Below are 15,132 nucleotides of genomic sequence, written 5' to 3' on the forward strand. Positions count from 1 at the left end.
TTCGGTAACTGTCCCGTATGGCACTAAATCTATACATCTGTGTGTTATATTCTCAGTGTGTGGGTTCAATCGATGTTCCCCCTGTTGATGACTAGGCTCTGCCAAGGATTTGAGATCACCGTGATGGCACGAGTGAGCCTCAACCAGTCACGATTACGATGGGCACCTTATTGCCAAGTCACGGCCAGGCACCAGGCTTCCGAAACCAACCCAGAATATAACATCTGATTCACCAGGGACAGACCTGGTTATGGTACGGGGCAGAGATGGCCGGATGACCCCATTGCAAAAGCTCATCAAGCCACAGGGTAGGCAGCAAGTTGATACGGATGCAGCAGCAACGCCCAAGCAAAGCATACAGCGCGGCACAATAAAAGGCGAGCACTCATCTGTGGGATGCACGGTAACTTGATGAGCTTGGTGCTAGCACAGAGCAGATAGATATCCACAGTCCGCCACGGTCTGTTGTGGCTGGCCGGCCCAAGCGATGCGATGCACGCGACACGCACAGAAACCATGGAAACGGCCCAGTCCAGGGTTTACTCGGCAGCGCAAGCAGGGCTAGATTGGGTTCCAGTACAAAATCCCGACAGTAATTTCTGGACATGCGACGTCAAGTGCCAAGTGCCCCTCTTCAGCGACACCAGACCTGAGCAAAACTCGCCGGTATCCAGCTGTCTGTCCACTCCCACTCTTCCCGTCTCCAACACCACACCCCGTACCTTTACCAGAAGTCAGTATTTTGCAATTAAGCGTCGCCCATCATGTCAGACGAGAAGGACGCCATTGGTATGTATCTATGCACCCTCCAGCACCCTCCAGCACCCAGCCTGGAAGCTCCGTCTCGACCTTGGAGCTCAAGTGCTGCCCCTCTTTCCCGCGCACAGAAAACAATCTACCCCGCCATGGCCAGCCAACAACACACCACGGCGACGACGACTACAAAGCTTCTTCACAAGGCTGCACATGTGTTCTTTGGGCTCAGAATGGGCACACGACCTCTGTCAACTCGGCCGCTGACCAGACGTATATAGACTACTCCCTCAACAACCCCGATACCCTGACCAAGTACAAGACTGCTGGTCAGATCTCTGAAAAGGTTCTTGCTGAGGTCTCTAAGCTCTGTGTCCCCGGTGCCAAAATCGTCGACATCTGCCAGAGGGGTGACAAGCTACTCGAAGAAGAGGTCAGCAAGGTTTATCGCGGCAAGAAGATCACCAAGGGTTCGTAGTCGGCGCCGCTCATTTCGAATTGCTCCTTTGGTTTGCTGACACAGAGCATGACAGGCTTCTCTCACCCTACCACTGTTTCGCCTGCCTCATATGTCACCCCTTACACACCCTTGACCTCTGATGAGAGCGAAGCCGCTCTGGAGGTCCAGCCCAACGAGCCCATCAAGATCCAGCTTGGTGCTCAGATTGATGGCTTCGGTGCCATTGTCTGTGACACCGTCCTGGCGGGCGAAAACAAGGACGAGGTTCTCACTGGCCGTCCCGCTGATCTGATTCTGGCTACCCACTATGCAAATGAGCTGCTTCTTCGGTTGATGGTCCCCCCCGGCCTCCTTGCGCAGGGCACCGATGAGGAGAAGGCGAAGGCTGCTTCTCAGAAGCCTCCTACCCAAGCCAAGATGACCAGCCTGCTGGAGAAGGTTTGCGAGGCGTATGAGTGCAACCTTGTCGAGAGTACCACCTCATGGCTGTTCGACCGCAATGAGATTGAGAGCACCAAGAAAATTGTTCTTGCTCCCCAGGATGGTGGCAAGGGCGACGGTGTTCCCGCTGTCTCCGAGGTCTGGGGTGTCGAGATGGGCGTCTCTCTCGGTTCCGGCAAGTGCAAGGCCTTGGATGGGCGTGCCACTCTGCACCGTCGCACCACGCAGACTTACGGCCTGAAGCGCCCTACCTCGCGCAAGATCCTTTCCGAGGTTCAGAAGAAGTTTGGCACCTTCCCCTTCAGTCTGCGACAGCTGGAAGACGAGCGCGATGCCAAATCTGGTGTTGTTGAGTGCGTTCGTGGCAATGTTTTCCGCCAGTATGAGCTTGTCGGTGACAAGGACAATGCCCCCGTTGCCCGCCTGCTCACCACCATTGGTAAGTAGAGCATCTGATGGAATATACGCAGCGCTACCAGACAGTAGCAACTAACGTCGCAACAGCCATTACCAAGAACGGCATCACCAAGCTGGGTGGCCCTCCTGCTCTTGATCTGAGCAAGGTCAAGTCGGACAAGAAGATTACCGACGAGGAGATTCTCAAGATTCTGGAGCAGCCCCTGGCCAGAAACACCGGAAAGAAGAGCAAGAGCAAGAAGAAGAAGAAGCCCGCCAAGAAGGCCGCCGCCGCCGCCGCCGCCCCCACCGAGGATTCCGATGACGATTCCGACGACAGCGACGAGTAAGCAAGGCAAGTGTAGGAAGTCAGGGTTGATGTCTAGAAGAGTATTTAAGTACTTGTCAGAGTTTCAGGGACAAGGCAATGGCTCGCCGGCGGAAGAGCGGCAACAAGTAAACCATAACCGCCACTGGCTGGGAACGTGAAATATCTTTGAGGGGCAATTGTAGCATGGGATTCCAGCTAGGAAGTGACGGTGCAAGTCTCGCACATTATGGACAAGGACGTGGATTTTGGCTCCCCTGGCCTGGTTGGGTGGTATCGCGGTCTCCACAGCGAGCGTGGCGTGTGAGGCTGGTGAGACGAATATATCTAGACAACTAACGCTGTTTCTGGCGCTTGACACAAACATATTCATGGGCCGATGATCGAGTGAGGTGACGAAATGGCTCCATTGGTGTGAAAGTGAATTGACGGCCTCGGGCAAGCCTTTGTTGTTGTCGATTAACCCGTTCGCTTTAAATGCTCTGTGGAATAAATAAAGCGAGGAGTAATCACTACTCGGTATCTTTGAGCAAGGAGTACGCTGCTGCAGTAGTAGTACTATCTATCAACTGGTCTTTGTCCATGGTGCTTGGCAGCCAAGCCCGCACATCCGTACATGGCAAGCCGGGGGTTCTGGAGCATCTCGAGGGGCATATGAAGAAGAGGATTGTGTACCTAGGTATGTATGCATGTATGTACTGGTCAAGTATTAGGCCTACCAACGACATACTCACCTAGTAGGCACGTCGCTACCTCATTTTGCCTACTCCGTACGTAGCCAAGGTACCCAGGTTGGTTATTATTATGTTCAACGCTGGTCGGCATTTGAGCCCGGTGCATGGGATCATGGGTCGCGTTCGCTAGTTGCTTATAACTACTTACTAGTTACCTTTGGAACGCAGGGAATACTAGACGATTTGCGACCCCCTTTTTTCGCGCCCAAGTTTCTGCAAAGTTATTTTTGAAGCGACCTACGTACGATAGGTACCTGGATACGTAGCCAGCTGCACGAGAAACCGGCAGGGGACAGTCGGACGAGAAATCAGATTACGTGGACGAGGCGGAAGCCGGATGGAGGAAGAGCAGGAACTTTGAGGAACTTTAAGGAACTTTGATATGGACGTGGAGGGCCGGAGGGACGTGTGGACAATCGAGGACAATCCTGGCTATTGTGCCACTCACCACGGCCTAAAGCGGCGAGTGCGCCAAGTGTTGTTTGTCTGCAGTGCAGGGACTGACGTTATTGAGCAAGCACCAGCTCGCGTATTCCATGTTCCCACGACTTCTGCGGAGCAACTAGTATGTTACTAGGTTCAATGTTGAATGTTGAGGCGCCGGGCGCCGAGATGTCATGACCAGTGCGCATTGAGCGCTGTCCCCCCCTGTCATACACTGACTGCACAGGCGTGGCATAGCACGGCCGCAGGTGCCGCAGGGCCTCCTGGCAAGCCTCGCACGCCTCAAAGTGCTCCCACCAGACAGCTCTATGCGGTATCGATTTCGGCAGCCTGTCAACGTTCCAGGCCCCGGGCATCCAGATTTCCAGACACCCAGTTGACCCTCCCAAGTCTCCTCCACGACGTTCCTCCTCCTTCTCTTCCTTATGACCGCGTCAAACGCACCGAGAAAGCGCGATTCGGTAGCTGGAATCCATGCTACAGCGCAAGCAGCAAGTGAATAAGCCCCGGAGTCCCGCGTGGCCGCGTGTTTTTCTTGTCCCGCAACCGTTGCTGACGAACCGTTTGCCAGGCTTGAGTAGGTGCGTTGCCTTGATCCCGCGACCACCGCAAGGGGCGCGCACAAGACGGGCACCCCCAACACCTATGAACGGCAAGAGGCCAATTTTTTTTTTGGGCACACACAACAATGATATCATCCAGTGCGAGGGCCTCACGGTCGGCCTCGCGATATTCGAGCCCTGCGCAACCAAATGGAGGAACTGTGAGCAAGCCACTGGAGGTGTCACGGAGTTCCGCAAATGAGGGATCGCGCTCCTTTATGCAGCGATGGTTGGAACCGTCTGTACAGAACAAGCCGAGCTTCGAGGAGGCTGGATTGGTGCGTGGCGGAGTGTTGGAAAATATGGCCCCCCTGGGAGCATTGCCCAAAGCGAAGAAAGCAACCGGGGAGAATGGGATGCCCACCAGGAAAATCATTTTGAAGACTTCCACCACGCATCCGCCAAAGAAGCCACCGGGACGAGAAACTCCAGCTCAGGACGACAGTGATGTTGTTGGGGCCGTGTCTCCGGCCGTGTCACCGCCAGCGTCCCCCTTGTTCCCTCCTGCACCTACCAACAAAAGGAAGTCGCTGGTGGCAAGAACAAAGGACGATGAGGCAGAGGACGACGAGTACGATCCAAAGGGAGATGCCCGTCGCAGGCGCTCCCGAAGAGTGTCATTACCTGTGAAGAGGACCACGGCGGCGGCACCAACAACTGTGGCACAAGCACCGTCGCCTACACGGGAGCGCAGGAGCTCTACGGGCATTGTGCCAAAGCCAGCAACTCCGGTTAAACGTCACTCTCGAAGTGAACCCGGAAAGCAAGGACTCACGGACAAGGTGGTCGAAGCAGCTGTGGACGAAGCGCTGAAGCATTATCGCTACCCAACTGCTTGGGCTCTCAAGACCCTCTACGAGGAGAAGAGCGGGGACCGGGACTTTATGGCCATGATTCAGGATGTTTTCAGCCAGACTGCTGATGAGGAAACCATGGACAAGTTTTACAAGCAGATTGAGGAAAGAAAGCGCCAAGGAAAGAAGGACAATCGAGGGTGCTACTTCTTCGTGCCTCCTGCCACCAACAGCAGATTCACACCGCACAAACCGATGGCTGCGCCGTATGCGCATCTTATTCACGAGCCGGAGGGGCTGCCTCGGGAGAGCACGACACGAGCGGCCAAGAAGGCCAAAACTTCACATGGCGGTGCTGGCCCTGAGACGTCCAACGTTGCTACGCCACGGAGGAAAGGGGCTGGGGCAGCAGCAGCAGCAGCAGCAGCAGCAGCAGCAGGAGCTGTCGGCACTGGCGAGACGGACAAGGCGACTAGGAAAATCATCAGGGTGAAGACGCCGGCATCGCGGAAACGCGCGCGACGAGACTCGGGGTCCAGCGACTCATCGCTTTCTACGGCGATAAGCATGTCGTCGCCCGAGGTGAGGGTGAGCAGTCTCAACAGTCCCAGTGCGTTTCGGGGGGGGGCAGCAGGCCGGGGAGCCGTACGAGGAGACGCGCGAGGAGTCGAGACAGCAGCCGAACAAGCAGTCGAGCGAGGAGCCCGAGGAGCTCGAGGAGGAAGCGTGGCAGTTCCCAGCACCTCGACGGCCACCACCACCACCACCATGCCCACCACGACGCCAACCGCCAAGGGCACTGGGGCCAAGTCCCAGACTGCGCCAAAGACCCAGCCAATCACCACCCGCGGCAAATCAGTCGCCTCCAGCAAACAGGTCGTGTCCAACTCATCCCGATCAAACTCTCCCACCCTTCCCAACACAAGTTGCACGCGCGCTCATCAATCTTCGTCTTCCTTTGTTGATGATGCCAGCATGCCTGGCCGGGTTTCAGCTGCAGAGCTCTTCCCCAACCTGAAGGTCAAGTCTGCAGAAAAGGCAGCCTCAGTCCCGGCTCCCGTTTCAGCAGCCAAGGACGCTGAGATTGACGTCCCGGCTCATATGCCAGAGGAGGAGGAGGAGGAATCATTTTGGGACCGCCGACGGACTGCGCGGAGGATCACGAGCAACCTCAGCCCCCAGGAGAGCTCTATCCGAGGCCGTGGTGCAGACCGAGAGACGACGCCTGTGAAGACGACAAGGCGGACGCGCCAGTCCCTTGCGGCCTCTGTCACCACAAGGGCTACTCGTTCGGCCAGCAAGCGTCCAAGTGACGACTTTGAGAGGACAGTCTCGCCTATTGCCTTCTCCTTGACGGGAGATGGAAGTTCTACTGTGGGATCCCGGGCCGCTACGCCCACGTCGCTACGACCAGCCAAGAAGCAGAAGACAGGGTTACGCGTCAAGACATCGTGAGTTGTCCTCCCCATCCCTCCCCTCTCTTTTTTTGAAGGCCTCCAAATATTCCTTGCTCCGTACAGGGGCCAAGGCCTTGCCGTATCCTGAGTGCGATGCGACAATCCTGGGGTGAATTGCTGTTTGGGGTTTGCGCGCGCTCCCTTGGTTCCGGGTCTTGCTTTTGAAATAGCAAACAGGTAGCCGCGCTCAACATTCTCACCGTGCAACTGCAACCTACGGAGTGAGGAGGCCATGGCGGCTGGCTCCAGGCATTTTGACAGAAATTTGTTTTCACGCGCGGGAAGAGAATATCGTGGCTAACATGTCGTCGGCAGGCCGGTCAAGAAGAAGGGCGGTGCCGCAGGTGTGCCGCGGCCATCTCATGAGCTAAATTCCTCATCACTGAACGGTATCGCTCCGAAGGATCCGGTACGTCACCATTTTTTTTCCCTTCGCAACGCAGAAACGCCATGGCACTGTCTCATTTTCTCCCCTTCTTCCCTTCCCTTCAGTCATTTTTTTCCACGGCCAAGAGTGAATTGCGATGCAGACTGTGCTTGGGGAGCTGTTTCGGCCGGGCACACCATGTTTTGGGTCGCACGACGGAACTAGGATCACCACAGATCACCACAGCACCTGAGCAATTTGCTAGTGGCTGCAGGAAACTGCATGCGTGCAATCCGGTTTTGCCATATCTTTCTGTCCGTGTGGAAGATGATGGAGGAACTCCCGACACGTCCTGTTTGGAGTTTGGAGAAGCCTGGCGTCCGACGCGTAGACTCACCGCAACTAACCGCCATCTCACAGAATGCCGACAATGACGAATACTGCTCAGCGTGCGGAAACACGGGTGATGTCGTGTGTTGCGATGGCTGCCCACGGTCCTTCCACTTTGAGTGTGTCGACATGGTGCAGTCTGATGATTTGCCTGACGAGTGGTATTGCAATGAGTGTCTCATTCGACGATACCCCTCACGCCTACCCATTCACAAAGGAATCTTTGGGAGCGCACTCAACAATTTAGAGAAGAGCATTCCCCGGGCATTCAGTCTGCCCAAGCGCGTGCAGAACCGCTTTGAAGGAGTCAAGGCTGGTGCTGACGGTGACTATGAGGAGGTGGTAAGCAACAAGACGGCGAGGTGAGTCGCATTGTTTTTTTCTCTTCTTCTTCTTCTTTTTTTTTGTCGATCCCGTTGGGTCTAGTTATTTGTGCGATTAGGGATCGCCGCCTGCCTCACTGCCAATATTACATACTACATCATGTACACATGCATACACACGCACTGGGGCTAACAAGTGGCTCGAAATTGCAGGAGGCGAAATGGCACGGATGAACCTGATTTCTTCAAGCAGCGCGAAGACGGACAGGCCGTATTGTGCCATTCCTGCCAGAAGCCGGCAACTCAGATCAGGTCCATCATCCCTTGCAGCGTGTGCTCGTTTTATTGGCACATTGACTGTCTGGATCCGCCTCTCGCGGTGCCACCTGTTCTCAAGACCTGGCGCTGTCCCGCCCACGTCGACGACATCCTCATTGACGTCCCTAGTCTCGCTCCGGCCCATCGCTTCCGCAAGGTCAAGGGAAACCAGACAGTCACGCCTGCCTTTGGCCGTGGCCTAAAGAACAATGGCCACATTGAGATTGACTGGACCGATGAGCCCGACGACCCTGACGAGTCCGGCTGGCCCGACCATCGCTCCTTTGGCCGGACATACAAGCTTCCGGCCAAGGGCGTGATTCTCGACTTTATCGAACAGTAAGTCATGTCTTCTTGACCGTCTTGATTCACAAAGAAAGTAATCTAACACGCGGCATGCCATAGGTTGAGGAATAAGGGGGCTGGGTATGGCTCTCGGCAGGACGAGTCCAAGCTCATTCCTTATCCTACCCCGCCAAGCCATCGTGACTCCACGAGCCCACTAGCTGGCTCTGCTTTGGATCGCAAGATGAAAGAGATGCAAGTGTCTCTTAATTTGATAGGCCTCCAGCAACATCGGTCTGGTGGTGTAGACAAACTTACGGCCGCTCTTCTGGTAAGTGCCAAGTGCCCAACCGGTGTTTTCCCCGAGCTGACAATGGAAAACATCTAGACCGCCGCCGACGATAGTATGCTTGCGCTCATGGCGAAGGGCAACGCCGATAATTTTGCCTCGGGCCAGCTTACCGCCGGGGACCGCCTCGGTCTCCGCGCCATGCTCGCTCAAATGGACGCCGTGAGCACTCGCATCAGACAACTCCTAGTAGAGGACAGTTCTACACGTGCACCACAGCCCGTTATTAAAGCAGAGGCTAGTTCACCGGTTACTGAATCAACAACTGGGCTCAACGACCCTCGTGCACAGAAGATGGATCCCTGTATGCCCGTCTCGGAACCAACACCGCCGTCCACCGTCGACCATGGCGAAGGCACCATGGATCTCGACTTAGAAATCGGAACAAGACAACAATCTCACCATCCGCCTTGAGCCACTATACGTGGACGCATATTCATCCCGTCACCTTTAAAACTTACCTTGTATCAATGAGATATTACGCTTTCCAAGATCGAAAAGCGGGGATTTTTAAAGAATAGCCCTAATATATATACCCTTTACACTCCCGCACCCCATTTATCTGCCTTCCCGCCACCCACACGTCCCTTTGTCACCAATATACACGCCATTCGTCCTTTTGGCAAGACTTTACTCCGTGTACTAGATATTTTCAGATAGCATTCAGAATGAGGAGCGAGTGGGGGGGCGTCAGGAAGCAAGAAAACTCGTTTGACCATGTGTATCATGTTTTTTTGTCCTTTTCTTTTTCTTTTTTTGGGTTCTGTCACGAATAAGACTAGCGAGAGGAACAGGCGAGGAGATTCATGGTGCATGGTCGCCCCATAATGAAGCTTATTTCATCGTATGCTGTCATTCGTCCATCACCTGTGCCAGTGTGCTGTGTCAATCATTGCTGCTGCAAAACTGTATATGCTCAACTACCGATGCTATAGCGAACTCCCGTGTCTCCTGGATGCCACCTCTAATATACAATATGTTCTCGCGGAGTGATTGCACTGTCCTAAAGGGGGAAAGCGTACGCCCTTGTCATGCGCTCCAACAATGCAAAGGACAGACCAAAACATCAGACAACCACATAAGAAGTAGCATGGCAGAACTATCAAAGTCGACAGAGTCCCTATTCTGTCAAGCGATACAACCATGATATACATCTTCAGGTCCTTTCCAGCACCATACACCATGTCTTGTCTGTCCTTTCTTAGATAATGCCCTTCACTCCAACAAGCCATCATCTCATCCGACACAACGGCACAACTAATCCGCCGTATGACCCTATGGGCGGCAATTGAACACAAAAAGAAATGGTGCGAACATAGACATCAAAAGTTTAGTCCAGAAGACCGACACAGGATAAAAAATCGAATTGGTGCATGATTTTCACGTTAAATTCAGGGAGGCGTGGCGTGTCATCATGGTTAGTTTTGAAGAAAACGGATATAACACCAGCGTTCTCTTCGAGGCCCTCGACGCAAATAAGAATGTGAGAGACCTGCCCGACACATTTTCATTTGTCCCTCGGGTTGAGAACAAGCAAGAGCTTGTGAAAAGGGGCTGGTGAGCTAACAATGAAATATAAAAATGCAGCAGCCTTTGCCAATAACCGTCTAGAGCAGAATGGTTTAATTGCAGCATCTCGACAGCCCTAACGCGTAGGGCATAGTCTACCGAGTTCGAAAACCCGAACTCCACCGCTCAACTTTTAGTAAGCCAGGTGTGGTCTGAAACTCAGGAAGAAAAGGACAAGGGAAGTCGGTGCCTTGTCATTTAATGAATTCGAATGTTTTTCATCTCTATCAACATTTGTTAGCACCTTTATCAGTATGGACCGAATGGATGGAAAATCACGTACGCGACCACCACGTCGATTGTTGCTCTGGTCCTGAGGCATGTACGCTATGCTTTGCATCCCACCCATATTGCCATAGCTGTAACCGCCGAGTCCTACGCCAAAGCCCGTAGGAGCATAGGGTGGCTGCCCAGTTGGTATCTGAGGCATCTGAGACGTCGGAGGCTGAATGGGACTTCCGTTGGCCAAGTTTGACTGACGATACTGATCAACAGCCGGAGCCGGGGGTGCGCCATATGTCGTGTACGGGGCCTGCATTGTCGGATAATTGTACGTCATTTGCGGCGTTGGTCGAGTTAACATGTTCTGCTGGTACTGGAGCTGCGGCAAACTCACGGCTGGCGCCATAGGACCTGCTGGGGTGCCATACATAATGCCTTGGCCATATTGCTGGAATGCAGTAACGTTGGCATCAGCGGTGTCACCTCTTTGACTGCCATAACCTGTCTCTAAACCGGCCGCATGAGGCTGAGCGCCAAGAGCGTTGAAAAAGGGCTGGTTGTTGGATTGACCACCTTGGGCATGCTGGCCATTAATGGTTCTGTTGTTGGCTTGTCGAGAAGTTGGTCTCTGTCGGCCCTCGGATGTGCTACTGTTTTCGCGAGTGGGAGCAGCTCTGGTAGACAAACCAACCTCGTCCATCAATCGTTTGTATCCCTGATTAGGCTGAGCCTTGATCTTAAGGAGGACCGTCTTGACGTTCTCTATGACTTGGGTCCGAGTACTCTCGTCAAAGAAAGGGGTTGTTAAGACCTTGAAGATGAGTGTGGCGCCGCAGTTGGGATCATGAAGAATGGCCTCAAGAACCTGGTCATTGGGTGAAAAGAAAAGCGCTTTAAGTATGATATCTCGAGCCTCCGGTTCAGCTTTTTGATTGATGATCTTGAGAACAGTAACATAAGCCACTTTGTGGGTGCAAAGGTAAACCAGGTGGGGAACCAGGCGAGGGGCTAAGACTGTGCGCTTCTTTGGGAACGCACAAGAATCCAGGAAGAACGTCAATAGCAATGCACTGTTGGAGTTGGTTGCTAGCTGGGCGCTGTGTATGGCAGTGGCCGCGGAGACAACCATGTCTTGAGCCCTCGTGCCAAGTTTGGATTCCAGACATCCTCTCACGGCTCTAGCACTGCAGCGACCTTGGGCAATTTCCCACATGCGGCTAACAACGCCCTCGAAGAAGAAATCGTTATATGGAGGTCCCCAGTTCAAACAGCCCTGGAGTACATAGTTGCCGTACTGATCGAGGAATAGGGGCACAGTGTATGGCTTGAGGTGCTCAACAATTGTGGTCTTCTGCTCATGGGTCTTGCAGACGGCAATAATCTTTTGCGCTGCCCAGGTACCGTTCTTGTGGACTCCTATTTCAGCCAAATGCGGCGCAATCTCTGCAAGCATGGCGTCTCGGATCTGGTCAGAGCAGTGTTCAAACAACTTTTGAACGACAGTGTTGCCAAGGTAGTCTGAAGAGAGCTCCGCAATCTCGGGAAGCATATCGACGGCAATGTTCTCAATCTCGGGTTTCGACAGGAGTTGATTATCAATACGCTTTCGTATGTCCCTGAGTTTCGGGGCGTCGTGAACCCTGGTGTGGGTGGGCTCACGGATAGGAGGAATCTCCTCGACATATGCTGTGTAATGTGTCGCTGACTGGATATACTGGGAAACAGCTGCCTTGTCTTCATCTGTCGCTCCGAACTGCGTCACAATCTCCATCATGTCTTCGGCTAAATCGGCCATCGGCGGCACAGTTGGAGTAGAAGTACCCCCATTCACTGTCAAGGTACCATCAGCAGAAGCCGTGAGCCCAGGCCCACTGGCGTTGTCCTGACCCTTCGCAAACGGGTCGGGGCTGGGAGATGGGAATACACCGTCATGGCCTGGGGTATTAGATGCTGAGGGTGGCTTGGCGAAGTTGATCCGGATTGGCCCAGCACCAGGAAAGATCTCTTTGCCGTTCATGGAAGCCTTTGCTGCGACCGAGCTTTCTACCCTCTCGAAATTGACAAAGCCACAGTTCTTATGTGTGAGCACACGGGCCGACGAAATTGGGCCATGACACTTGAACATTTCAATCAGGGTCGATGTGGTGGTCGATGTTGGAATACCACCGAGCCACAACGCACTTGTGGGACCTTCCAACCCTTGTTCTTCCGCATTAAGAAGACCGGCGTTACGGCTGCTAGACCTGCCAAGGTTCATGCCAGCAATTGCCTGAGGGAGGTCATCATATTCCTTTCCATCTTGCAAGCGAATTTCGGCGGGAGCAACCGAGCTAGGGATTCCCACGTTGCTTGAAATGTGGGCTCGAGACAACCGGTTGCCGGGAGCTTCCAGAACACCAGCAGTCCGAGCGCGAGGACGAGTGGCCGTGGCCTGGTTTACAAAAGCCTGAACGGCCAGGTTGTGGTTGTGAATTGCCGCGTTGGTGGCAGCTAACTGATCCTGGAGGGCAACATACTGGCTCTCCATGGGCAAGCCGTCAACTTCGTAGTCATCTTCATCGGCGTACCTGTCTTTATTGTTGACTGAATATGACCTGAAGCGATTCGACTGCCTGGTGAAATCCAAGTTCGCCATGTAGGGAGTCGCTAACTGGGCTCGAGGGGGCTGAGGGGTTTCAGCAAGACCGAGGTAGTCTAGTGTGCGCATATGCACATCAGAGTCACCGCCGCCTTCCTTGGAAAACTGGGACTGGGAGGGTGAACTAGGTCCGTTGGAACCAACACTTGCGATGCTTGCCAGAGTTGACCCTCGCTCACGACCAACACCGGCGGGGTTCCAGCTACTGAAGATGGAGGGACCGAAGGGCGAGGCTGTACCCGGGAGTGTGCTGAATTGGCTACGCTGTGGCATAGACCCGGCACGAAGCCGAGAAAGAAGAGCAGAACCGCCGGTTGCAGTGTCGGGATGGTCAAGGTTTGGCGACGGCGATTTGCCGAATGGGCTTTGGGACGGAGTAACTCGAGCAGATTTGACGGCCAGTCCAGGGATATTTAAGAGGCCGTTGACCGGACCGCCGGGCAGTCGAGAAGGGACTGTGCCAGCCCGAGCTCTGCCAGTGTGAGGCATACTGTCGGGAGTCGGAAGATGGCCAAAGTCAGGAAAGCCGTCGGTGGGAGACTCAGGGATGTTCTCGCGAAGAGGAGTTGAATTTCCGCTTGTAGGAGGGCCACCCCATGGGTTAAGTGGTAGACCGGGGATGCCTTCCTGGGCCTGGATTTCGCGAGCTCTGGTTGTGGAAACAAGTTGATTAGCATAGGTTCACTGAAAAAAAAAAGCGTAAAACGACCCGAAAATAGTAAGGAAGAGGTCTGTAGTTGTGCGTTGCAAAGCTTCGCTTTGCGTACACGGAGCGTGGCCACCACCAACCTTTTGGAAAAGAGCCGGCTGGATCCAGCCACGTCGTGCGACGGAGAACCGGCCCCGGACCGCGCATTGCCTGCCATTATGCCGCTCGAAAGGCCAAAAGGAGATCTTCCAGTAGAGGCAGATGGATCGACTGGAGAGTTACCACTGCCAGGTGACTGAGATCGACCAGCCTGAGAAGTGGAGTGGTGGGACGAAAAACCTGGTGCCATATGATCTGATCTGGACATTGACATTATCAATTACCTAGTTTGGCCTCATGACAGTGAGGTACAATGAGCAGCCTTTAGGTGAGATGGATATAATTAATGTTCTTTGTTCGAAATGCGTCGGATGTCGTATGAACTATGGAATGCGATTAGGGCAACGGCCGCGGACGTGTGAAGAAAGTCGTATTCGTGTTCGAAATGGAAGGATCAAGGACGACGACCAGAGAGAAGAATGCACCAGAGGCCAGATGTCCGACAGCTGACGAAGCAGGCAAAGGTCTTGAAGGGAGTGGAAAGGCGCACAAGAAAATAGAAAACACCAGGTGGTCCAGTACCCAGGTATTACAAGACGGTACTGTGACAACAAACTGGCCGAAGGAGACTCGCGAGGGCTTTTGCTGAAGGAGACCCGAGACGACCGATGGTGGACACGCAGCAAGGATGCTGAGGCCAAAATAATTGGGATTGCGTCTTGGACGAACGGCAGTGTCGGGCGTCGGGCGTCGGGCGACAGCTGTAGAAGCGGTGACAATAGCTGCAGCACACCTTTGTCAATGAAGTCAAAGATGCGACTGTACACGAAGGCTGGCTGCAACCACGACGTCGGTCCGGAGTGCTGGTCTCGGCGAGAAGTGCCACTGGGGGGAAGAAAGCGAGGCAGAAATAAAGTTAAAAACGATCAATATACAAGCCTCATTTGGGGAAGACGGGACGGAACGGGGGGGTTCGGAGGAAGAAGGGACGGAGGATGAAGGAGAGAGAGTGGGAAAAAAAAAAAAGAGGCTAATGGTGATGATGATGGGAGCGGGATTCGTGGGCGGTTGAAGCAGCTTGAGGACGTGGAGGGAGGAGGACGGGGCTGCAGTTCAGTGCTGCTTCACTGGCTAGCTACCGAGTAATGCGCCTCCTGATGGGCCACCTAACGAGCCAGCTGGCACATGGGAACTCTGTAACAGGCCAGGTCAATGTCAACCGGGCTTTGAGCACAAATGCAAGAGTCAGGAGCGCTGCTGTGTCGCTGGCGGAGCGTTGACTGGACCTCAGTGCTGGGAGCTGGGTCGTCAATGCTGGTGGCTGCTCTAACACTGGGTCAAGCCGTCTGGTCTAGCACTGTGCTACTACAGTGGATTACGCGGCGTCCCGGTTCCTCAAGTAACCAGACCAGTCTTGACCACTCCGTACTTAAGTAACTAGAAGCTGGCGGCGTCTGGTGGGTTCCCAACGGCCAGGCTGCAGACTGGAAGCTGTCACAACGGTCAATGTTGAG

At 54.1% G+C, this 15,132-nt stretch overlaps 4 protein-coding genes across 4 annotated transcripts; 3 read left to right on the plus strand and 1 right to left on the minus strand.

Moving 5' to 3' along the window:
• The first annotated feature begins 523 nt into the window (after positions 1-523).
• Positions 524-2,739, plus strand: J3458_004807 (uncharacterized protein). Its single transcript, XM_066118428.1, has 4 exons — positions 524-789; positions 1,035-1,223; positions 1,287-2,093; positions 2,159-2,739. Exons 1-4 carry the CDS (start codon positions 765-767, stop codon positions 2,398-2,400), a joined length of 1,263 nt encoding a protein of 420 aa, XP_065977032.1. The 5' UTR covers positions 524-764; the 3' UTR covers positions 2,401-2,739.
• A 1,505-nt stretch (positions 2,740-4,244) lies between these two features.
• J3458_004808 (uncharacterized protein) lies at positions 4,245-6,407 on the plus strand (the record flags this gene model as incomplete). Its single annotated transcript, XM_066118429.1, has 1 exon — positions 4,245-6,407. The coding sequence occupies one exon, from the start codon at positions 4,245-4,247 to the stop codon at positions 6,405-6,407; it is 2,163 nt and encodes a 720-aa protein (XP_065977033.1).
• Positions 6,408-8,336: 1,929 nt separating this feature from the next.
• J3458_004809 (uncharacterized protein) lies at positions 8,337-8,855 on the plus strand (the record flags this gene model as incomplete). The annotated part of the gene is made up of 2 exons (XM_066118430.1): positions 8,337-8,423; positions 8,481-8,855. The coding sequence occupies 2 exons, from the start codon at positions 8,337-8,339 to the stop codon at positions 8,853-8,855; spliced, it is 462 nt and encodes a 153-aa protein (XP_065977034.1).
• Positions 8,856-10,155: 1,300 nt separating this feature from the next.
• Positions 10,156-14,792, minus strand: J3458_004810 (uncharacterized protein). The gene is made up of 4 exons (XM_066118431.1): positions 14,169-14,792; positions 13,660-14,001; positions 10,294-13,519; positions 10,156-10,234 (listed from the first exon to the last, which is right to left on the minus strand). The coding sequence occupies exons 2-4, from the start codon at positions 13,890-13,892 to the stop codon at positions 10,229-10,231; spliced, it is 3,465 nt and encodes a 1,154-aa protein (XP_065977035.1). The 5' UTR covers positions 13,893-14,001; positions 14,169-14,792; the 3' UTR covers positions 10,156-10,228.
• Positions 14,793-15,132: the final 340 nt, after the last annotated feature.

Source organism: Metarhizium acridum (assembly GCF_019434415.1).
Source record: "Metarhizium acridum strain ARSEF 324 chromosome Unknown scaffold_29, whole genome shotgun sequence".
Taxonomy (NCBI): Eukaryota; Fungi; Ascomycota; class Sordariomycetes; order Hypocreales; family Clavicipitaceae; genus Metarhizium; species Metarhizium acridum.